The sequence below is a fragment of the Piliocolobus tephrosceles genome, chromosome 3 (genome assembly GCF_002776525.5).
Source record: "Piliocolobus tephrosceles isolate RC106 chromosome 3, ASM277652v3, whole genome shotgun sequence".
Classification (NCBI taxonomy): Eukaryota; Metazoa; Chordata; class Mammalia; order Primates; family Cercopithecidae; genus Piliocolobus; species Piliocolobus tephrosceles.
In genome coordinates, this window is record NC_045436.1 from 183,034,561 (window position 1) to 183,059,175 (window position 24,615).

A 24,615-nucleotide genomic window follows, 5' to 3' on the forward strand; every position below is an offset into this window, starting at 1 on the left:
AAAAAAAAAAAAAAAAAAAAAAAATAGCTGGACGTGGTGGTAATGGGCACCTGCAATCCCAGCTGCTTAGGAGGCTGAGGTGGGAGAATCACTTGAACCCGGGAGGCTGAGGTTGCAGTGAGCTGAGATTGCACCATTGCACTTCAGCCTGGGCAGCAACAGCGAAACTCCATCTCAAAAAAAAAAAAAAAATGGAGTTCCTAGACACTATACCTTCTGCCCCCACACATGCAGGGCCTCCTGCATGACTAGCGTCCCCCACTGGAGTGGTGCATTTGCTACAGTTGATGAACCTATATGGATACATGCTTATTATCCAGAATCCATAGTTGACATCAGGTTCACTCTTGGTGTTATAGTCTATGGATTTAGACAAACGTGTGATGACCTTTGTCAACCATTATAGTATCATGCAGGATAGTTTCACTGCCTTAAAAATCTGTGCCCTGCCTCACCTCTGTCTACCCCTGGCCCCTGGCAGCCACTGTTTTTTTGTTTTTGTCTTTTTAGTAGTCTCTACAGTTAGCCTTTTCCAGAATGCCATATGGTTGGAATCATACAATATGTAGCCATTTCAGACTAGTTTCTTTCACTTAGTGATATGCATTTAAATATCTTCTATATTTTTTGGTGGTTTGAGAGCTCATTTATTTTTAGTGCCAAATAATATTATACTGTCTGGATGTATCACACTTTATCCACTTACCTACAGGAAATCGTGGTCGTTTTTAAGTTTTGGTACTGTTTACAGATACAGCTGCTATGGGCGTCTGTGTGCAGGTTTTGTGCGGACATAAGTTTTTGGTTCCTTTGGGTAAATACCAAGGAGCAGGATTGCTGGGTCATGTACACAGTTGCTCCACATCCTCCTCAGCACTTGGTGTGGTCAGTGTTCTGGATTTTGGACATTCTGATGGGTGTGGAGTGGTACCTTGTGTGTAGTGGGTTTTTTTTTTTTTTTTGTTTTGTTTTGTTTTTGAGACGGAGTTTCAGTCTTGTTGCCCACGCCGGAGTGCAGTGGTGCGATCTCGGCTCACTGCAGCCTCTGCTTCATCCTCCCGAGGAGCTGTGATTACAGGTACCTGCCATCGTGCCCAGCTAATTTTTGTATTTTTTTTTTTTTTTTAAGACAGAGTCTCGCTCTGTGGCCCAGGCTGGAGTGCAGTGGCCAGATCTCAGCTCACTGCAAGCTCCGCCTCCTGGGTTTACGCCATTCTCCTGCCTCAGCCTCCCAAGTAGCTGGGACTACAGGCGCCCGCCACCTCGCCCGGCTAGTTTTTTTTTTTTTTTTTGTATTTTTTAGTAGAGACGGGGTTTCACCGCATTAGCCAGGATGATCTCGATCTCCTGACCTCGTGATCCGCCCGTCTCGGCCTCCCAAAGTGCTGGGATTACAGGCTTGAGCCACCGTGCCCTAATTTTTGTATTTTTAATAGAGATGGGGTTTCGCTATGTTGGCCAGCCTGGTCTTGAACTCCTGATCTCAGGTGATCCACCCGCCTCGGTCTCCCAAAGTGCTGGGATTACAGGCATGAGCACCACATCCGGCCCCAGTTGGTTGAGGTGTCTATTAAAGTCTTTGCTCCACTTTTTTAGTTGGGTTGGTTTCTTTCTTTCTTTTTTCTTTTTTCTTTTTTTTTGAGATGGAGTTTCACTCTTGTTGCCCAGGCTGGAGTCCAGTGGTGCTCTCTTGGCTCACTGCAACTTCTGCCTCCCGGGTTCAAGGAATTCTCCTGCCTCAGCCTCCCGAGTAGCTAGGATTACAGGTACCTGCCACCATGCCCGACTAATTTTTGTGGTTTTAGTAGAAATGGGGTTTCACCACATTTGCCAGGCTGGTCTCGAACTCCTGACCTCAGTTGTTCCACCTGCTTTGGCCTCCCAAAGTGGGATTACAGGCATGAACCACTGCTCCTGGCCTTTTTTTTTTTCTTTTGTTGATACATGGTCTGACTCTGTCACCCAGGCTGGAGTGCAGTGGCGTGATCTCGGCTCACTGCAACCTCAGCTTCTGGGTTCAAGTGATTCTTCTACTTCGACCTCCCGAGTAGCTGGGATTACAGGTGTGTGCCACCACGCCCGGCTAATTTTTGTAGTTTACTTTTTGTAGAGATGGGGTTTCACCATGTTGACCAGGCTGGGGTTGTTTTCTTATTGTTGAGTTTTAAAATATCTTTCTATATTTTGGATAATGGTTCTTTGTCAGATAAGTCTTTTGCAAATATTTTCTTTCAGTCTGGAACTTGTTTTTTATTCTCTTGACAGTGTCTTTTGCAGAGCAGATATTTTTAATTTTAATGAAGTTCAACTTAACAATTCTTTCTTTTATGGGTCATGCTTTCAGTGTTGTATCTGAAAAGTGATCGCCAAACCCAAAGTCATCTATATTTTACTCCTGTGTTATCTATCTTCTAGGATTTTTTTTTTTTTTTTTTGAGACGGAGTCTTGCTCTGTCGCCCGAGCTGGAGTGCAGTGGCCAGATCTCAGCTCACTGCAAGCTCCGCCTCCCGGGTTTACGCCATTCTCCTGCCTCAGCCTCCCGAGTAGCTGGGACTACAGGCGCCCGCCACCTCGCCCGGCTAGTTTTTTGTATTTTTAGTAGAGACGGGGTTTCACCGTGTTAGCCAGGATGGTCTCGATCTCCTGACCTCGTGATCCGCCCGTCTCGGCCTCCCAAAGTGCTGGGATTACAGGCTTGAGCCACTGCGCCGGGCCAGGATTTTTATAGTTTTGCCTTTTACTTTAGTTCTGTGATCCATTTTGAGTTAGTTTTCGTGAAGGGTGTCCATACACTCCATGTCTTTTTTTTTTTTTTTTGGGGATGGAATCTTGCTCTGTGGTCCAGGCTGGAGTGCAGTGGTGTGATCTCAGCTCACTGCAACCTTCACCTCCTGGGTTCAGGTGATTCTCCTGCCTCAGCCTCCTGAGTAGCTGGGGTTACAGGTGCACACCACCACACCCAGCTAATTTTTATATTTTTAGTAGAGATGGGGTTTCACTATTTTGGCCAGGCTGGTCTCAAACTCTTGACCTCAAGTGATCCACCCGCCTCGGGCTTCCAAAGTGCTGGGATTACAGGCATGGGCCACCACACCTGGTCTCATGTCTTTTTTTCTTGTGGATGTCTAGTTTTTCAGCAGCATTTGTTGAAAAGACTGTCTGTTCTCTATTGTATTGCCATTGCTCCTTTGTCAAAGATCAGTGACTATGTGGTTCTATATCTGGGCTCTCTATTCTGCCTGTTCCATTGATCCAATTGCCTATTCTTTTGCCCGTCCCACACTATCTTTTTTTTTTTTTTTGAGACAGGGTCTTGCTGTGTCACCCAGGTCGGAGTGCAGCAGTGCAATCATGGATCACTGCATCCTCCACCTCTCCGGCTGAAGCAATCCTCCCACCTCTGCCTTACTTAGAAGCTAGGACAGAGCTACTTAGAGCTAGGATTATAGGCACGCAGGTAAATTTAAAATTTTATGTAGAGATGGAGTCTCGCTATGTTGCCCAGGCTGGTCTTGAACTCCTGGGTCCGAGCGATCTCCTCTCTCAGCCTTCCAAAGCACAGGGATTACAGGTGTGAGCCACTGTGCCTGGCCACACACTGTCTTGATTACAGCAACTTTATAATAAGTCTTAGAGTTGGATGGTGTCAATCCTCCAACTTTGTTCTTCTCCTTTAATATCATGCTGGCTATTCTGGGTCTTTTGCCTCTCTCTATAAACTTTATTTATTTATCTATCTATCTATCTATCTATCTATCTATCTATCTATCTATCTATCTATCTATCTATCTTGAGATGGAGTCTCCCTCTGTCACCCAGGCTGGAGTGCAGTGGTGCAATCTCAGCTCACTGCAACCTTCGCCTCCCGGATTCAAGCGATTCTCCTGCCTCAGCCTCCTGAGTAGCTGGGATTATAGGCACTTGCTACCGTGGTCAGCTAATTTTTGTATTTTTAGTAGAGATGGGGTTTTACCGTGTTGGCCAGGCTGGTCTCAGGGTGAGTTCTCTTGCCATCTGAAGGGAGGACGCAGCCACTGCATCCCTCTGCAGTGAGGCAGCACTGCTCTTCCCTCTGTGTGTGAATGGAGAGCCAGAATGAGCAACATCAGAGGAAACTTCCAGCCTGAGAGCAGAAGCCAGGAAAAGCAGGGAAGACCGAGGGAGCTGAGATACAGAGTGCAGGGACCAGAAAAAGTAATTAAAAACCCCCCGTGAAAAGCAGCCCTGTATATATAGGCTTAGAGATAAGCGTGAAGATGGGTCCCGACATGGGCATTTGGAGAAGAGGAGGGAGCCCTTGTGCGTGAAGCGTACGCACGTCATTGGAAGGGTTGGAGGAGCGGAGGACAAATCCTAGAACAGCAGCAACAGCAGCAAGCATTGGACACGGAGTCCAGGAACAGATGGAGATGCAGACCAGGGTGGAGCGCAGAGTGTGCCATGAGCCAGGCCGGAAGGACGTGGTCTCCGGACCAAGGAAGACCTTGCGTGAGGTGCCTTAAGCATTTTCTTTTTTTTTTTTTTTTTGAGACAGAGTCTTGCTCTGTCGCCTAGGCTGGAGTGCAGTGGCCGGATCTCAGCTCACTGCAAGCTCCGCCTCCTGGGTTTACGCCATTCTCCTGCCTCAGCCTCCCGAGTAGCTGGGACCACAGGCGCCCACCACCTCGCCCGGCTAGTTTTTTGTATTCTTTTTTTAGTAGAGACGGGGGGTTTCACCGTGTTAGCCAGGATGTTCTCGGTCTCCTGACCTCGTGATCCGCCCGTCTCGGCCTCCCAAAGTGCTGGGATTACAGGCTTGAGCCACCGCGCCCGGCCGCCTTAAGCATTTTCTAAAGCTGGGCTGAGAGAAGACCCTGAAAGCTGAGCAGGCATCCTGGGAGTGGGCTCCTTACAGAAGTGGAGGAGAGAAGAGGTGTGGTCTTCACGTGCCCCCTTCTCAGGAAGCTGGAAGATGTGGGTGAGGGGTGCCCTGAGTGGGCTAGAGCACACCCCTGCCAGCCCTGAGCACAAGGCAGGACTAGGAGCAAAAGGGCTGAAGGTGTCCTGATGTCTTTCACCAAAGGGCTCATTCCTAGGAGGTTTATAAATCTGCTGGGGAGTTTGGGGCAAGAGTTTATACTGGGCAGAAACTTTGCATTCGTAAAAAGGATGGAATTATGAACTTTGGAGAACAGACCCCACTGTGTGGCCTAACTGGAAACACTATTTATAGTGACGTGATAATGTCAGCGATGACTTGACAGAAGGTTCACACGGCCCTATTGGGAGGTGTGGAGCGGGGCTGTGTTGGCAAAGAGATACACCCTGACGTGCCTTCAAGCCAGCAGGTGATGCTCTGGGGGGTGCGCTGGGGCACAGTCCAGGAGCAGCAGTGCCTGCGGGCTGTGTGCGTAGGTGTAGTAAGTTCCCGAGGACAGGGCTGAGGGATGGAAGTGCCCACTGCGGAGCGGCAGGTGTGAGGCCTCTGCACGCTTGGGAGTCGCTCAGTGATGGTTTGTGAGCCAGCACCCTGTGTGTGTTGCCGTGGGGAAATAAAATACAGCTGGTTGTGGGCTGAATGACGTCCACCCCCAAAGTCACACATCGAAGTCCTGACCCCCCGGCACTTCAGAATGTGCACTTACTTGGAAATGGGGTTGTTGCAGGTGTAATTAGTTAAGATGGGGTCACCCTGGAGCATGGTGGGTCCTACCCCAAAATGACTGATGTCCTTATAAAATGGGGAGACTTGGACACAGGAACACACAGGGAGAATGCAGTGGGAAGATTGGAGTGACGCCAGAGCCAGGAGGGAGGCCTGAGCACATCCCTCCCCAGAGCCTTCAGAGGGGCGTGGCCCTGCTGGCATCTTGGTCTTGGACTCCCAGCCTCCAAGGACAGCTGGCTAGTTCATTTCTGTCGTAAGCCACCACTTTGTGATACTTGGTTATAGGAAACTAATTCATGGCTCTACAAATGCTGTATCTGACTCCATGTGGATCGAGTTAAAACAGAAAAATAGAAACTGCTTTGGTGCGTTTTTGGAGGATAGAGTCCTGGAGAATGAGAGTGGCCGGAGCCGCCAGCCGAGGGCATTTTGCCACTGTCCCATGAGGCGGCCATATGAGCGGAGTGGGGGCTCCGCTCTGCTGCCCCCGTGGAACTCCAGCTCTGCGTTTGATGGCCTGTGGTGGGGGCTCGTCCCTGCTGCCCCCGTGGAACTCCAGCTCTGCCTTTGACCCTCCTAGGGGTCTGCAGGGCACTGGTGGCCAGAACCCGGGTAGCGAGGGGAGACGATGGGGTAGTTGGGGGATCAGGGTGAGGATTTTGGCCTCTGTCCTAAGGGCTGAGGAAGCTGTTTCTGGGGGCCAGAGTGCCATGATCTGCTTTCCGTTGAGGTCAGGCCAAGGCTTGCCCAGTGGATGGGAACGGGTGTAGGCTGCTGCGGCCCTCCAGACCTTGAGGATCAGGCTTGAGCTGGGTGCAGAGGTGGAAGGAGAGGCAGGGAAAGCCCCTGGACTTGTCGGCTAAGTCACCAGTGCAGTTACAAGGAAGGGAGTTACAGTGCAGTTACAAGGAGCCTTTGGGAGTGAGGACGGCGACTTAATGCAGGAAAAGTGGAAGTGAGTTCGTTGTAGCCGTCTTCTGAACTGAGCCCACTTAGTGTGGGGAGAAGGCATCGCCTGGGCTCAGGGCGGTGCTCGTGGGCTTGGGAGGGACCGCTTCCTGTTCAGAGGGGCCGGTGCTGAGAGGTCCTGGAGTAGGGGCGAGGGATGCCCGATGCCGGCTGTGCCTCCCGGAGCTCAGGTTGTGGTCCTCTCCGCTGGCTCCCACTCCTCACCTTTTGGTGGCAGGGACAGTGAGTTCCAGCAGCTGGAGCCAGGTTTCTCTCACTTCCCACGTCTCTTCTACATCTACCTCGAACCCAGAGGTCTGTTTTCCCACTTGTCCTGGCCTTTGTCTCCTTTTCCGGGCCCCTCTTGTTTAGCTTTCAGTCCTGGCTTCAATGTCACTGCCTCAGAGGGACCTCTCTGATCGCCCTTCGGAAAGGCTGTCCTGCCATGGTGGGGTCCTGCGGCATCCTCACCGCCACCATCCGTCACAATTTCCATATCTCTGGGCTTTCCCAGCTCCGGCAGGGGCTTCCTCTGGTTCTGAACTCCTCCTTCCCCAGACTTCCCTCATGCAGACTGGTCTCTGAGAACCAACCGCCAGGCGGGAGGGACTTGCTGTCCATCATGCCTCATGCCTGGTGCTGCATCCTCATGGCTCAGTTTATTGTAAGGGGAGACGGGCCTGGCATTGTGTGTATGGAATTGCATCCCCCAGGAGGTTATGTTCCAGTCTGCACCCCCAACACCTGCAAATGTGACTTTATTTAGAAATAGAGTCTTTGCAGATGCTATTGTAATTTTTTTTTTTTTTTTTTTGAGATGGAGTCTCACTCTGTTGCCCAAGCTGGAGTGCAGTGGCATGATCTCAGCTCACTGCAACTTCCACCTCCTGGGTTCAAGCAATTCTCCTGCCTCAGCCTCCCAAGTAGCTGGGACCACAGGCATGTGCCACCACACCCAGCTAATTTTTTGTATTTTTAGTAGAGACAGGATTTCACCATGTTAGCCAGGATGGTCTCGATCTCCTGACCTCGTGATTTGCCTGCCTCGGCCTCCCAAAGTGCTGGGATTACAGGCGTGAGCCACCGTGCCCGGCCAGATGCTATTGTAATTAATGTAAATTAAGATGAAGTCATATGATTAGAGTGGGCTCTCACCCAATTATTGGTGTCCTTATAAGAAGAGATAGTGATACAGGGACTCTGTGGCAATGGGAAGAAGGCCGCATGGTGACAGGGGCAGAGATTGCAGTGGTACAGCTACAAGCCAGGAAATGCCGAGGACTCCTGGAGCCACTGGAAACTGGAGAGAGGCTGGAACCGGTTCCCCCTCAGCCTCCAGAAGGAGGCAGCTGTTGATACCTCTGTTTTGGACTTCTGGCCTCCAGAACTCTGAGAGTAAACTTTTGTTATTTGAAGCCCGTCAGTTATGGGAGATTGGTATAATGGCCCTGCTGGCATCTTGGAAGCCAACACACATGTCGGTGACGACCTGAGTAACGCCTTCCTTCCTGCGGGAAACGCATGTTCCACAGGAGGGTCTCCTCCCCTCCCTGCGCAGCACTCACAATGCCTGTTTCCTGGACTCCCGGCAGGGAGCTGCTGTTGGCAGCAGACATGGTCCCTCCTGTGCTGCATGCACCTCTCGTGTGCCAGAGCTGCTGCTCGGACACCGCTAGGTGTTCCGCACTGGCACTGCTGGACACTTGCCCTGGCTGCTGCTTTGCAAGCACACTTTATCTGATTTTTTTTTTTTTTTTTTTTAAACGGAGTCTCACTCTGTCACCACGCTGGAGTGCAGTGGTGTGATTTCGGCTCACTGCAACCTCCGCCCCCCCGGGTTCAAGTGATTCTCCTGCCTCATCCTCCTGAGTAGCTGGGACTACAGGTATGTGTCATCACACCCAGCTAATTGTTTTGTTTTGGTTTTTTTTTTTTGAGATGGAGTCTCACTCTGTCGCCCACGCTGGAGTGCAGTGGCGCGATCTTGGCTCACTGCAAGCTCCGCCTCCCAAGTTAATGCCATTCTCCTGCCTCAGCCTCCGGAGTAGCTGGGGCTACAGGCACCCGCCACCTCGCCCGGCTAGTTTTTTGTATTTTTAGTAGAGACAGAGTTTCATCGTTTTAGCCAGGATGGTCTCAATCTCCTGACCTCATGATCCGCCCGCCTTGGCCTCCCAAGATGCTGGGATTACAGGCATGAGCCACTGTGCCCGGCCACGCCCAGCTAATTTTTATATTTTTAGTAGAGATGGGGTTTCACCACATTGGGCCAGGATGGTCTCAATCTCCTGACCTCATGATCCACCCACCTTGGCCTCCCAAAGTGCTGCGATTACAAGTGTGAGCTACCGCGCCCGGCCTGTCTGATGTTTTAAAGTCTATGAGTTATGAGAGTGTGACTTTTTTTTTTTGAGACGGAGTCTTGCTCTGTCGCCCAGGCTGGAGGGCAGTGGCGCAACCTCAGCTCACTGCAAGCTCCGCCTCCTGGGTTCACGCCATTCTCCTTCCTCAGCCTCCTGAGTAGCTGGGACTACAGGCACCCGCCCCCGCCCGGGTAAAATTTTTTTTTATTTCTAGTAGAGACAGGATTTCACCGTGGTCTCGATCTCCTGACCTCGTGATCCGCCCGCCTCGGCCTCCGAAAGTGCTGAGATTCCAGGCGTGAGCCCTGCGCCCGGCTGCGAGTGTGACTCTTGCACACACGTGTCATCGTTTCTCTATCGAGGGCGTGCAGACCCTCCAGGCGTTCACATCTCACGTGACCACAGGCAGTAGTCACAGCCAGGAGTGCGGCGTCAGTGTGGCGTGGTGCTGGCATCTGACAGTGCTCAGGCAGATTTGGGACATGTCCTCCCTGCCCTTTTTCTGACCCAGGGTCACGTGCTACATTGGGACCCCCCCCCCCAAGTCTGGGCGGGGCCTCCCCGAGCTCTTTCCTGACCCGATGCTTCTGAAGGTTTCTGGCTGTCATTTTGTAGAGTTGGCCTGTTTTGAGATTGTCTGAGATTTCTTCAGGATTAAATAATCAGGTTCCAGGCCAGGTGTGGTGGTGATACATGCCTGGAATCCCAGCACTGTGGGAGGCTGAGGTGGGCAGATCACCTGAGATCAGGAGTTTGAAACCAGCCTGGCCAACATGGCGAAACCCTATCTGTACTACAAATACAAAAACTAGCCGGGTGTGGGGGCGTGTGCCTGTTATCCCAGCTACTTGGGTGGCTGAGGCAGGAGAATCGCTTGAACTCGGGAGGCGGAGGCTGCAGTGAGCTGAGATCGCACCACTGCATTGCAGCCTGGGCGACAGAGAAAGACTCTGTCTCAAAAAAAAAAAAAAAAGGGAAATTCAGGTTCCTGTGTTTGCGGAAGGAGGCTCTTGGGGTGTTCACACTGATCGCTGGGTTCAGGTGCCTGCCGGGTACCCCTGCTGTTACTGTTTTTCCTTGGTGACTGCCGAGCATCTTTTGGGGGTCACTTTGAGGCCGTGAGCTCCGTTTCTCGCCACACATTCTCTGCGGGTCCAGCATCATGGATGCATCTTGCCTGAGACTGTTGTGTTGGGATGCTGGTCAAGTGATGGTTTTACAGCACCTCCCTCATTCTCTCTGCACTCACTAGTGGCTCCCCACCGCCCCATGAGGAGGTGCTTTCCCGCCACCCCCACCTCACCTGGGTCCGTGGGTTCCTGGGTTCCTGGGTTTGTGGGTTCCTGGGTCCATGGGTCCGAGAATTCCTGGGTTCCTGGGTCTGTGGGTACCTGGTTCCTGGGTCCCTGGGTCTGTGGGTTCCTGGGTTCGTGAGTTTTTGGGTTTGTGGATTCATGGATCTGTGGGCTCATGGGTTCGTGAGTCTGTGGGTTCATGGGTTCCTGGGTTCCTGAGTCTGTGGGTTCCTGGGTCTGTGGGTTCCTGGGTTTGTGGATTCCTAGGTTCGTGGGTTCTGGGTCCGTGCGTTCCTAGGTTCCTAGGTTCATGGGTTCCTGGGTGTCTGGGTTCATGGGTTCCTGGGTTCCTGTGTTCGCTGCCACTTGCTTTGCTCTGTGTTACCGGCAGGCTACTGGGGAGCCATCCTCACTTCCTGCACCTCGACAGGCTCCAGCTCTTTTCCCTCCCCCAGCCCTGCAATCAGCCATTTCTACACAGACTGTGAAGCCTGCTTTTAAAATAAAACCCTAGTTATTATTTTTTCAAGTTATAGTGTGGCTGCTGTCCCCTTTCTAAGGTTGTGTGTGTGCTTTGTGCAACCAGGAGGGTTCAGAAGGTGGGTGTGCAGCCCCTCGTGGTGCACGGTGTGAAGGGAGCTGGCCCTCGCCCTGCAGGAATGGTTGGTGGGATTAGGGAGGGAGGCTGGCTTGTCAGCCATAGAGCCCCGTCCTGTGAGGGCTCTGACGCTGAGACAGAGGTGAGTCCGGGCTATGGCTGTGAACTGGGGGCTCTGAGGCTAGGACAGAGGTGAGTCCGGGCCGTGGTGTGAGCTGGGGGCTCTGAGCTGGGACAGAGGTGAGTCCGGGCCGTGGTGTGAGCTGGGGGCTCTGAGCTGGGACAGAGGTGAATCCGGGCCATGGTGTGAGCTGGCACCCCAGTTGCTGGTGGCTTTCCCCAGCTGACATTGACCAGCATTGGGTGTGCAGTGTGACTGGCTCTGATTTGTGCTGCTTAATTTGAGACAATTTGAATGGAGCCACTGCTGCGGAGAGACCTCCTTCTGAAGCATCACAGTGGGCCCGGCTGACCGTGACCCAGCGCAGGACACCCCTCTTGGAGTCCGGGGCTCTTGGCTGTGGGCTGGAGATGACAGTGGTGGCTGCTGAGGGTGGTGGGAGTGAGTGGTCAGCCGCGAGTGCGTGATTTCAGACCCAGTGAGCCAGTGTGTCTGTGCACAGCCTTTGGCTGATGTGTTGTGTCCCCTGGCCTGGAACAGCCCCATGGGTGGGTGGCACCTATCAGGACCTGTGCACAGACCCTGCCTGGATTTGGTCTTCCCAGTCTCCTGGGCCTGGCAGCAGCAGGGCTGTGCCTGATGACGGGAAGGCTCCGAGCCAGGCCGCGTGGCCCACTGTGCACGTAGCTGCTGTGTTGGTGGCTCCTTTGCCCTGCCCTCGTTCAGGAAGATGCTGGCTTTTGGGCTCTAGGGAAGTGCCTATTGGTTTCTGTTGAGAGCAGTTGTATGTGCACATTTTAAGCGTGGAACGCAGGTATTGAACCATGTTGAAACCTTTCCAGCGTTGGCAGGAGTGTGCGTGTGAGTCTCCTTTGCCCTCTTACTTTACTGGCAGGTGGCGTGGCCCGAGTGGCCGGCGGTCCTTCCGATGGGGCGGCCCACGTGCCTCCCATGTGCCGGGATTTTGGGGCAGATGCTTGTGAACGCTGCTGCCTATGGGTTGCTTTCATTGGTGGAGGTGAGGCCTCAGCTTTGGCGTCCTGTCCGCCCTTAATCCTTGCCTAGGAGCAGTCTGTGGGCCCCGAAGACTGGCCGGAAGCTGGAGCTGGGCGGCAGCTGAGGACGCGCACCTTGGAGGTTGTGTGGAGGTTCCGTCACTGCTGTCTTAATTCCCAGGCACTCTTCTTTTTCTCTGGAAGTTCCTTTTTAAGGGTGTCCTGGTCTTCATGGAGGTGCCATGTCACTCCGAGGGCAGAGGGCTGCTGCTGAGGAGGTCCTTACCCTCCCACCTAGGGCTCCTCTCCAAGTTGCTGGTTTTGCTTGTTTGCCCCTTGTCTGTTTTGGCCTCTGTTGGGTCTGAACTAGGTGGCCTTGGCAGCTCCTCACACCCAACAGTGGGAGCCTGAGAAGGGTCAAAGCTGGGGCAGGTTGGGGACACGCTGGGGGCAGGGCCACCTTGCTGGGCACCTCGGCCCGTTGGTGTCTGTCGGGAGCAGCCCTGGGGCAGCCCCGCAGCCTCTGCCGGCAGTACAGACAGAGCTGCCCATTCCTGGGGCTGAAGAGCTCAGGGCCTGAAAGACCCCCCTGAGCTCTCGCCCTTCCTGTGCCGGCCCCTTGGTGTCAGCAGACCAGGTGCAGACCCTGGTAGGCTTCCTTTGCCCCAGCTTCAGTGCAGAGCGCTTGCCCAGCTGGCTGGCGTGGGAGTGGGAGGGGTGTTTGGCCACTTGGAGCAGAAGAGGGTGGATAGTCAGGGTTTCTGCATTCCTGGCTTGCTACTGGCTTTCCAGCAGCTTCCCAGCTTCCAGAATGTCCTTGCCATCATCCCCCATCCTATTTCCCCTTCTTTGGAGCAGGAGACTGGGGTGGCCTATCTTCTTCTTTCAGCTGAGGCTTCCAGGGGGTGAGATGGGTCTAACATGTGCCTTTGCCTTCAGCCAGAAGACCACCGTGATTAGATTTTCCAGAAAAGAACTTGCATGGTAGTTTTGAAAATGGGAGGGTGTTTGTGAGGCAGGATATCAGAAATACTTTATACACAGGGGACCTGGCATGTAACAGAAACATCAACAAAATGATTTTACGTATAATCATGTGGTGATTTATCTCTTCTGAGAAACAGGCACAAATCCTGAAGAGCCTGTGGGCACGGACCGCTCATCTGTAGGGAAAGTGGAGACATGACCTTGAGATTTGGCTCAGAACTAGCAATGCCGGGGCCTTCGACAGTCTGATGTTCCAGCACTCCGGTGCCTGTTGGTGTGGACGGAGGACACGGGGCCCCAACCATGGTCACACTCATCACTGAGAAGCTACAGAGCCAGAGCCTGGACGACCTCACCTGCAAGAGCGAGGCTGGTCCGGTAAGCAGCTGCGGGTGGCACAGGGCTGGGTGCCCCTCCCCCGTGCTGTCACAGGGGAATGGCCACACTGGGAGGTGGAGGTGAGGGCTCAGTTCTCAGGGGCCTGGGAGGCACTGCCGGGCCAGGCATGGGGGTGTCTGGTGCACAGGTGGGCCCCAGAGCCCATCAGTGTCATCACAGCAGATTTTCAGCATCATTTAAAAATAACAGACTTACTAAAAATGCCAGCTGGGCACAGTGGCTCATGCCTGTACTGCCAGCACTTTGGGAGGCTGAGCACGCATATCACTTGAGGTCAGGAGTTTGTAACCAGCCCGGCCAGCATGGTGAAACCCCATCTCTACTAAAAATACAAAAAATTAGCCGGGCGTGGTGGCAGGTGCCTGTAGTCCCAGCTCCTCGGGAGGCTGAGGCAGGAGAATGGCGTAAACCCGGAAGGCGGAGCTTGCAGAGAGCTGAGATGGCGCCACTACACTCCAGCCTGGGCAACAGAGCGAGACTCCATCTCAAAAAAAAAAAAAAAAAAAAAAAGCCTTGAGTTGCTAATTAAAAAGATAGGGTTTTACTGAAAGGCTGACTTACACACGGAAGCTGGAGCCCCAAGCGCAGGTGTGCCTGTTACATCCAATCAAGCAGCTGCATGTGCCCCACTGGCCTCCCGGTCCCTCCCCTCCTAGCTCCACCTCCCAAGGGAGCCTCTGTCTTGGATTTGATCACCACATTAGCTTCCCACAGGCAGATTGATTTTCCTACAGTCATGGTGAAGTGAACTTTGGATGTGCCACCTTCGGGACCCCCCCAGCTGCCCTGGTTAGAAGGCATATCTAGAAGGAGGTGGCTGATGGAGGGTCTTGCCAGGCCCTCAGAGCCAGCAGGGGTGCTTGGAACACCTGCCTGTCCTGGGCCTGGCTTGGCCGTGGTTCTGGAGGCGTGAGCACGCTGCATTTGTAGCCCCATGCGTGTTATGGAAATGAGAGGGTGAAGGGAAAGCTGTGGGTCTCAGGCCTTTGGGCCGGACATGTGTGACCCATCTTCACCGCAGGGGGTTCCAGCGACCGTCTGAGGGTCCAAGCTGAAGCCTGTCCTCCCGAGAGCTGGCGAGCATGGGCGTTGGGCTGTGGGAGGTGGCATGTGGCCTGAACCTTTGCAAGCACTGCTTATGGGGCCTGGCGCTCAGGGCCACTATGACCGAGGTGACCGTGGCAGTGCTGGCTGTGTCCTGTAGTCTGCGTTTCTGGCTGTCAGCCCACGGGTAGGGGTGGCTGAGGTGGGGAAGGCAGTGCTTGCCTGATGTCTCAGTGCCTTGCTGGCTGCAGAACCATGTTCTTTCCAGACACTGTGGCCAGTTCCCATTTTTTCTTTTTTTTTTTCTGGAGGCAGAGTCTTGCTTTGTCATCCACGCTGGAGTGCAGTGGCACCATCTTAGCTCACTGCAACCTCCGCTTCCTGGGTTCAAGTGATTCTCATACCTCAGCCTCCCAAGTAGCTAGGGTTACAGGCACATGCCACCACACCTGGCTAAATTTTTTTTTTTTTTTTGAGATGGAGTCTTGCTCTGTTGCCTAGGCTGGAGTGCAATGGTACAATCTTGGCTCAGTGCAACCTCTGCCTCCCAGGTTCAAGCAATTCTCCTGCCTCAGCCTCCTGAGTAGCTGGGATTACAGGTGTGTGCCACCAGGCAAGGCTAATTTTTGTATTTTTAGTAGACAGGGTTTCACCATGTTGGTCAGGCTGGTCTTGAGCTCCTGACCTCATGATCTGCCTGCCTCGGTCCCCCAAAGTGCTGGGATTACAGGTGTGAGCCACCGTACCTGGCCTAAATTTTGTATTTTTAGTAGAGACGGAGTTTCACCATGTTGGCCATGTTGGCGAGACTGGTCAGTGATCTGCCCACCTCAGCCTCCCGAAGTATTGGGATTACAGGCATGAGCCACCGCGCCTGGCCCCATTTTTCCTTTTGATTAAATGGAGAAAACGTTTTTAAGGAATCTCTAACCAAGACCAAAGGATGCAGAGTGGCACATGCCTGTCAGATGGCTGTGTGCCTCCGAGGACATTTTTGGCAAGTGGATGTCAGCCAGGGCATGGGCAGCTTTCCAGGGAGGTGGCTACGCAGCATGCCTGCTGGGGCTGTGAAGTGTCTGGACAGATGTCCTGGTTTGGAGTGACCCACAGGCCCCCACATCCTCTGTGCTTTAGGTGGCCACTCTTCACCTCTTGTTTTCAGCTTTGATTTTAGATACGGGGGGTACATGTGCAGGTTTGCCCTTTGGGTGTATTGCACTCGGGTTGTGAGCATAGTACCCAGTAGGTAGCTCTTCAGCTCCTGCCTCCTTCCTCCCTCCCGTTCTTCATCTCTTTACGGAGCTCTTGTCCGTTGACAGAGGAAAGGCGGCGTGGGCAGTTCCTCGGTGAGCCTCAGCCTTGAGACAGGATCCCTGGGGGCCCTGCAGGGTGAGTGGTCATGAGGGTTCCATCACAGCCTGCTCCTGCTGCTGCTCCTGCTGACCCGGCTCTATTAGTGGCCAGCCAGGGCCACTGTTGAGTCTGTTGCTGTCAAAGATGGTTTTTCCCAGTGACTCTTGTTTTCTTAAAACACGGCCTGTGCATATGGCGGTGGTTTCTTTCTGAAATGGGAGGACAAACCTTTTTATCCCTAAATGTAAACCTTTTTACTTTTTTTTTTTTTTTTTTTGAGATGGAGTCCTTGCCCTGTTGCCCAGGCTGGAGTGCAGTGGAGTATTAGCATGTCATTGCAACCTCTGCTTCCAGGGCTCAAGTGATTCTCCCGCCTCAGCCTCCTGAGTAGCTGGGACTACAGGGGTGTGCCACCATGCCCAATGTATTTTTTAATTTTTAATTTTTTTTGAAAGGGATGGAGTCTTGCTCTGTCGCCCAGGCTGGAGTACAGTGGTGCAGTCTTGGCTCACTGCAAGCTCTGCCTCCCAGGTTCAAGCGATTCTCTTGCCTTAGCCTCCCGAGTAGCTGGAATTACAGGCACCGCCACCATGCCCAGTTAATTTTTTTTTGTATTTTTAGTAGAGATGTGGTTTCACCATATTGGCCAGGCTGGTCTTGAACTCCTGACCTCAAGTGATCCACCCACTTCAGCCTCCCAAAGTGCTGGGATTACAGGCATGAGCCACCGTGCCCAGCCTTTATCAGGATTTTAAAATTTTATTTATTTATTTTCATTTTTTAGATGGAGTCTTGCTCTATTGCCCAGGCTGGAATGCCGTGGCGCGATCTCGGCTCACTGCAACCCCTGCCTCCCAGGTTCAAGCGATTCCCCTGCCTCAGCCTCCTGAGTAGTTGGGATTACAGGCACATGCCGCCAAGCCCAGCTAATTTTTGTATTTTTAGTAGAGACGGGGTTTCACCATGTTGGTCAGGCTGGTCTCGAACTCCTGACTTCAGCTCATGCACCCCCGTCGGGCTCCCAAAGTGCTGGGATTACAGGCCTGAGCCACTGCGCCCGGCCGGGTTTTTTGATCTTTGTGATGAGGACAGTGTGATTGTCTGTGTTGAAGAAACACAGTTACTCAGTGATAGATTGTTTACACGTGAGACCAGCTCTCCCACGTAACTTGTGAATATCTAAACACAAGTTACTTCCTTTTTTTTTTTTTTTTGAGACAGAGTCTTGCTCTGTCGCCTAGGCTGGAGTGCAGTGGCTGGATCTCGGCTCACTGCAGTGGCTGGATCTCGGCTCACTGCAAGCTCCGCCTCCCGGGTTTACGCCATTCTCCTGCCTCAGTCTCCTGAGTAGCTGGGACTACAGGCACCCGCCACCTCGCCCGGCTAGTTTTTTTGCATTTTTTAGTAGAGATGGGGTTTCACCGTGTTAGCCAGAATGGTCTCGATCTCCTGACCTCGTGATCCGCCCATCTCGGCCTTCCAAAGTGCTGGGATTACAGGCTTGAGCCACTGCTCCCGGCCAACACAAGTTACTTCTAACATTCACGGAAACAAGTCAGTATTTTAAATAGCCAATTCATTGTATAAAAATAGAAATTGATGTTTTCAAAGGTGACTTAAAATAGTATTTTTATGAAAAATAAGTGTAGACAGTTGTACAGAGTAGAAACTCAAACATTCATGTGTGAGTTTCTGTGTGGAAGTATGTCTTCATACATACCCACGGCCCGGCCTCAGTGAGCAAACGAGGCGGGTGCCGTTAGCTCAGGGCTCCTTGTTTGATCTGTGCCTTCACCCAGTCCCCTCCTGCCATGATTTCGTAGCGCATTCTAGACCTACTTTCTCTGCAGATATCTCATTCTGTATCTCCAAAAGAGAAAGACTTTAAAACACATGACCAGAATGTCATTTTCACACCTAAAACCCTCAGAGATTCTTTAATATCTCTAAATATCCTGTCAGCGTTCAAACTTCCCCAATTGTCTGAGTTTAAGAATTTGTTCAGGGAGTCCAGATTCAGGGCGTCTTACGTCCCTTTTCCCCATAGGGTCCCCCTTGGAGCTTGTGTGTTGAGGACGCAGCTGCTTGTCCTGGAGTGTCCAGGCTGCATGCCCTGGCTGGCGCCTCACGCGCTCCCCTCCCATGTTTGTTCCGGAGCTGCTGGTTGGAGCCAGTGCTGCCCTGCCTCCTATGGTTCCCTCTAGTTGCACATGGATTTTTAAACTGAAATTAAAATTGATTTAGTGATTTAGCTTTTTTTTTTTTTTTTTTTAGATGGAGTCTCGCTCTGTCGCCCAGGCTGGAGTGCAGTGGCACGATCTCAGCTCACTGCACTCCACTGGCTCACTGGGTTCATGCCATTCCGAGTAGCTGGGACTACAGGCGCCCGCCACCTCGCCCAGCTAATTTTTTTTTTTTTTTGTATTTTTAGTAGAAACGGGGTTTTACCATGTTAGCCAGGATGGTCTCAATCTCCTGACCTTGTGATCTACCCGCCTCGGCCTCCCAAAGTGCTGGGATTACAGGCGTGAGCCACCGCGCCTGGCCTTTTTTTTTTTGTAAAGACAGGGTGTCACTAATTTGTGAGTGTATTTGGTAGAGACGGGGTCTTGCTGTGTTGCCCAGGCTAGTCTCTAACTCCTGGCCTCAAGTGACGCTCCTGATGTGGCCTCCCAAAGTGCTTAGATTGCAGGCGTGAGCCACTGCACCCAGCCTACGGTTCGTTAAAGTAGAACCCACATAATGCTGTTTCCCTCTTGGACCAGACATACTGCTAGTGCTCACTGTCTCTGGGTGGCTGGTGGCTGCCGTGGTGGACAGCACCGGTATGGACAGCCGTCGGCTGTCCCTCACCACAGAATGTTCTCGCAGGTGGTGCTGTGAGGCTCGAAGGCTAATCAGGTTTGCGTTTGAGAGACCACCATTTACTCATCCGTTTCTCTGTTTTTGGACCTTTGGGTGGTTTCCTTATTTTAGCTTCTAGGGATAATGCAGCTGTGAACATTCATGTGTGAGTTTCTGTGTGGAAGTTGCATGTGTGAGTTTCTGTGTGGAGGTTTCATGTGTGAGTTTCTGTGTGGAAGTATGTCTTCGTTTCTTTTGGGTGCAAACCTAGTTGTGGAATTGCTGGATCGTATGGAAATTCTATGTTTAACATTTTGAGGAACTGCCAAGCCGTTTTCCACAGTGTCTGTACCATGTTCTGTTCCACAGCAATACATGAGAGTTGTAGTTTCTCTCCCTCTCATCAACGCGTGTTATTGTCCATTTTTTTGATAAAGGCCACCTTCATGGGTGTGGAATGGTATCTCATTGTGGTTCTGATTTTCATTTCCCTGTGGTTAGCTATGTCGAGCATGTTTTCACGTGCTCATTGGCCATTCGTGTCTCTTCTTTTGAGAAATAGCTAATGAAATCCCATTTTTACTTTAAAATTGGGTTATTTCTCTTTTTAGTTTTGAGTTGTAAGAACTTTTTTTTTTTTTTTTTTTTGAGACAGGGCCTTGCTCTGTTGTCCAGGCTGGAGTGCAGGGTCTCAATCACTGCTCACTGGAGCCTCGACCTCCTGGGCTCAAGTGATCCTCCTGCCTCAGCCTTCTGAGTAGCTAGGACTACAGACATGTGCAACCACACCGAGTTTTTTTTTTTTTTTGAGATGTAATCTTGCTCTCTTGCCCAGGCTGGAGTGCAGTGGTACAGTCTCAGCTCACTGCAACCTCAGCCTCCCGGGTTCAAGAGAGTCTTCTGCTTCAGCCTCCTGAGTAGCTGGGATTACAGGCATCCACCACTACGCCCGACTAATTTTTATATTTTTAGTAGAGACGGAGTTTCACCGTGTTGGCCAGTCTGGTCTTGAACTCCTGACTTTGTGATCTGCCTGCCTTGGCCTCCCAAAGTGCTGGGATTACAGGTTAGAGCCACCACGTCCAGCCCACACGCAGCTATTTTTTAAAAATGTGTATCTTTTAGGCCGGGCACAGTGGCTCACGCCTGTAATCCTAGCACTTTGGGAGGCCGAGGCAGGCGGATCACGAGGTCAGGAGATCAAGACCATCCTGGCTAACACGGTGAAACCCCATCTCTACTAAAAATACAAAAAATTAGCCGGGCGTGGTGGCAGGCGCCTGTAGTCCCAGCTACTCGGGAGGCTAAGGCAGGAGAATGGCGTGAACCTGGGAGGCGGAGCTTGCAGTGAGCTGAGATCGCGCCACTGCACTCCATCCTGGGCAACAGAAAGAGACTCCGACTCAAAAAAAAAAAAAAAAAAAAAAAATTATATCTTTTAGAAAGGGGGTCTCACTGTGTTTCCCAGGCTGGTTTTGACATCCTGGGCTCAATGGGTCTTCCCGCCTCAGCCTCCCAAAATGCAGGGATTACAGGTGTGAGCCACGACACATGGCCAGTAAGAATTTTTTATAGTTTCTTCCCCTGCTCTGTTATTCTGTCATCTCGAGAATGGTCTGTAAATGGAGTGACACAGTGCGCAAGCATTTGGGTTCTGCCTTTCCGTCAGCATGCTTCCCTAGAGGTCCTTCCAGCGGTTCCTCTACGCCACCAAGAGGTGCTCTGTGGCATGGAGGTGCACTCTGTGTAACCATGCGGAGGAATGCCGCAGACCTAATACAAATCATAACATGATTTTTAGGGTTCTGTCGTCATGGGGGGCCTACACAGACGACCAGTGACCATAGGCATGAGGCGGTGGGAGGGCAGTGGGCACGGGTGCCTTGCTGAGCTGCCCGAGCAGCAAGGAGGGTTCGAGGTGTGATGGCAGCTGAGTGCTGGAAGATGGGCAGGATCTTAATGTTGGGGTGGGCAAAGACCATCGGGGGCCACAGGGAAGGGGACATGGTGGGTGGATGGAGCCAGCATTACACTGCTCTGGCTGGGGCTTCCCCAGAGAGCCCGGGGCAGCAGCCAGGAGACGGCAGGGCCTGAACGTCGCGTGTGAAGGTCATTCAGTGCGTTGGGGTGTCCCCACTGCACTGGCTGTGCTGGGTTAGCAACATGGAGCTCACTTCCTGCAGGGAGGCGGGTGGGAAGCAGGTGACTGAGGAGTCGTGATGGTACATCAGGAAAGAAGTAGAGCCCAAGGGGTGCTGGGAGTTTATATAGGGCGCCGGGCTGTGACCCCCGGGTGGAGCTGGAAAGTGGGTGGTGAGCCGTATGGACACCTGGGGAGAGTCAGCCAGGCGGAGGTTCCCATGGCCGTGGGAGGCTGTGAGGGTGGGAGCCTGGGGGCACAGGCACCTGGGATCTGATTCTCAGGAGTCCAGAGGGCAGAGTAGAGGGCCACAGCTAGGACCAAAGCGGCAGTTCCCGGGCTGAGGGGCGGAGAGCAGGGAGAGCTGAGAATGTCAGCGTGGAGGAGAGAGGAGGTGGTGTGATGGGCTGTGCTTGGGGCCGTGGGCGCAGGGAAGCTCACTGTGCCACCGGCCTAGCGGGCGTGGTGTGGGTGGGCGGCAACACCGGCCTGGCGGGCGTGGTGTGGGTGGGTGGCGAGCTGTGGTGTTGTGCAGATACAGGCTGGGATTGACTGGTAGAGAGTTGGTTTTTAAAAACTTTTAGTTTTGTTTGTTTGTTTGTTTTTTGTTTTTGAGACAGAGTCTCGCTCTGTCACCCAGGCTGGAGTGCAGAGGCGTGATCTCTGCTCACTGCAAGCTCTGCCTCCCGGGTTCACACCGTTCTCCTGCCTCCGCCTTCCGAGTAGCTGGGACTACAGGCGCCCGTCACCATGCCCGCCTAATTTTTTGTATTTTTAGCAGAGACAGGGTTTCACCGTGTTAGCCAGGATGGTCTCGATCTCCTGACCTCGTGATCTGCCCGCCTCGGCCTCCCAAAGTGCTGGGATTACAGGCATGAGCCACCGCGCCCGGCCTAAAATCTTTTAGTTTTTTAAAGACAGGGTCTTGCTGTGTTGCCCAGGTTGGAGTACAGTGCACTCAGTCGCTCACTGCAGCCTTGATTTCCCCAGCCCAAGCAATGCTCCCACCTCAGTCGCTCACTGCGGCTTTGACCTCCCCAGCCCAAGCGATCCTCCCACCTCAGCGTCTTGAGTAGTTGGAATCACAGGCTCATGCCATCACATCTGCTCTTTTTTTTTCTTTTGTAGAGACCAGGTTTCCTTGTGTTGCCTGGGCTGGTCTCAAACTCCTGGGCTCAAGTGATCCTCTCCTTTCACGTTGGCCTCCCACAGTGCTAGGATTCCCCTGTGTCCAGCCCTGAAGTACAGATTTCTTTTTTTTCTTCTTCTTTTTCTGAGACAGAGTCTCGCTCTTGTTGCCAAGGTTGGAGTGCAGTGATGTGATCTCAGCTCGCTGCAGCCTCTGCCTCCCGGGTTCAAGCGGTTCCCCTGCCTCTGCCTCCCAGGTAGCTGTGAATACAGGCACCCACCACCACACCTAGCTAATTTTTGTATTTTTAGTAGAGACAGGATTTCACCATGTTGGCCAGGCTGGTCTCAAACTCCTGGGCTCGAGCAGTCCTTCCGCCTCGGCCTCCCAGTGCTGGGATTCAGGTGTGTGTTCCTGTGCCCAGCCCTGAAGTCCAGATTTCTTGAGGCTTAAGGGGTGCATGTTCGTGTTCTCCGAAATCCATATGTTGAAATCCTCACCCTCAAGGTGATGGGATGAATATTTGGAGGTGGGGCCTTTGGGAGGTGATTAGGTCATGGCGGCAGTGCCTCATGAATGGAATTAAGTGCCCTTATGAAAGAGGTATCAGAGAGGAAGCTAGCCCCTTCGACCATGCATAGATACAACCGGAAGAGCCATCTGTGAACCAGGAGGTGGCCTTACCAGACACTGAATCCCCCTGTCCCTTGATCTTGGACTTCTGCCTCCAGGACTGTGAGGAATAAGTGTTTTTGATAAGCCTCCGTCCTGAGCCTGTGGGACCTGGCTGCCCAGCCTCTCCTGGCTGCCGGGGACCCTGGCTCTGTTTGTCTGCCGTACGCACATCCCACACGGCCAGCACCACTGGGAGTAGCTGCTGCCCCTGGCGTGTCTTTGCACAGAGGTGGTCACATTGGGGCCGTGCAGGCTTGTGGCTCCTTCAAGCTGCCCGTGAGGCCGTCTGTGCTGGCTGGGATGGGAAAGTCCTTTCCTTGCTAGACATTTTTCCGTGGTCGTGTCCGGCTGAGTGCTGTTCATGTGACCCTAGGAATGGGTGCCATGCAGAACAGGAAGAGAGTGAGGTCCTGGTGCTTGCTGGGGGAGGCCCAGAGCTGGGAGGATCTACAGCAGCAAGTGTCCCTATGGCGTGAAAGCCTTCAGGTCCTCTAGCAGAGCTGCCTGTCCTCTCTACCATCGGACCTGGGTTCCGGGGTGGGAGAACCTGGAGGTCATGTGGTTCTCGTGCCTGCACCAGGCCCCGTCCTCATGGTGTGGCCAGGTGCTCACAGCTCGACACTGCTGTGTTGGCTGAGGTGGGACCCCGTGTGTACGCGGCCTGTCTGTGGATGGGTGTCTTTTTTCGGGGTCACAAACCCAGCTTTTAACTTAATCCCTTTATGGGAAGCAGTGAAGGATTTCCTTTTAATTTTATCATGTTTGGAAATGTTATCACAGGATGCAGTGCCATGGACTTCAGTGTTAACTGAGAGGTTCTGAGGTGTGGCAGAGGAGCCCTAGAACTCTAAGGCAGAAAAGCAGAGGGGCTGCTGTGCCTGGACCCTGCGGGACAGCCATGTCCTTGTCATAGGGTGGCCTTTTGTGTTCTCACAGACCAGGAGGCTCTGGGAGGTTAGGGAGCTTGCCGGGTACCTGGCAGGACACCCCTCCTGTGCCCTCTCCTCTGCAGGGCCCTGTGTCCCGCCTGCATGGGCCAGCGTGTGGAAGCAGACACATAATGGCCTCCACGCCGCGATCTGCCAAGCAGCTCCCTGAGATTTCATGGGGCAGGGAAGAGAGCCCTGTGGCATTTCCCTTAGTGCCCTCCCTACAGACACTCAAGTTGCCACCATGCCCAGTGGCTTTCCTGCTTCCAGGGAGGGAGACCCTGCCCTCTGGATGTCTCCCTGGACCAGCGCCACACTCCAGCGCTTGGCTTAGGGGCTCAAGTCCTGTGTCTGAGCTGTTGCAAATGGGAAAGGGCCCCTTGGGTCTTGGCTGAAGTTCTTGCTGAAAAGTAAGTTAAGTGGTGGTGAGGTTTGCAAAGATGGCTGCTGTTGAGGCTGCCTAAAGGCAGGAGGGCCTGAGCTTCAGGAGCAGGGACAGGATGCATGCCCGTGGCTTGGAATAAAAATGTCTGAGGCCAGGCGAGGTGGCTCACGCCTGTAATTCCAGTACTTGTGAGGCTAAGGTGGGCAGATCATGAGGTCAGGAGATCGAGACCATCCTGGCCAACATGGTGAAACCCCATCTCTACTAAAAATACCAAGAAAAAACAAAAAAAAAAAAAATTAGCCGAGCGAGGTGGCGGGTGCCTGTAGTCCCAGCTACTGGGGAGGCTGAGGCAGGAGAATGGCGTGAACCCAGGAGGCGGAGCTTGTAGTGACCCGAGATAGCGCCACTGCACTCCAGCCTGGGCAATACAGCGAGACTAGCTCTTTTAAAAAGATAAAAAATTTTTTAAAAAATTTAAAAATGTGGCCGGGCGTGGTGGCTCAAGCTTGTAATCCCAGCACTTTGGGAGGCCGAGACGGGCGGATCACGAGGTCAGGAGATCGAGACCATCCTGGCTAACCCGGTGAAACCCCGTCTCTACTAAAAAATACAAAAAACTAGCCGGGCGTGGTGGCGGGCGCCTGTAGTCCCAACTTGGGAGGCTGAGGCAGGAGAATGGCGTGAACCCGGGAGGCGGAGCTTGCAGTGAGCTGAGATGGCGCCACTGCACTCCAGCCTGGGCGACAGAGCGAGACTCCG

At 52.9% G+C, this 24,615-nt stretch overlaps 1 protein-coding gene across 10 annotated transcripts in view; it reads left to right on the forward strand.

Moving 5' to 3' along the window:
- FAM53A (family with sequence similarity 53 member A) overlaps positions 1–24,615 on the forward strand; it is a 46,771-nt gene that overhangs the window by 7,255 nt on the left and 14,901 nt on the right. For 4 of the 10 annotated variants that reach the window (XM_026449218.1, XM_026449213.1, XM_026449217.1 and 1 more), the window contains exon 2: positions 13,093–13,333. In XM_026449218.1, the coding sequence (XP_026305003.1) occupies positions 13,259–13,333 (75 nt within the window). In that variant the 5' untranslated portion in view covers positions 13,093–13,258. Of the gene's footprint in view, positions 1–10,389; positions 13,334–15,717; positions 15,788–24,615 lie in introns of those variants that run through there. The other 6 variants (XM_026449215.2, XM_023206759.2, XM_023206761.2 and 3 more) reach the window with 6 other exon arrangements.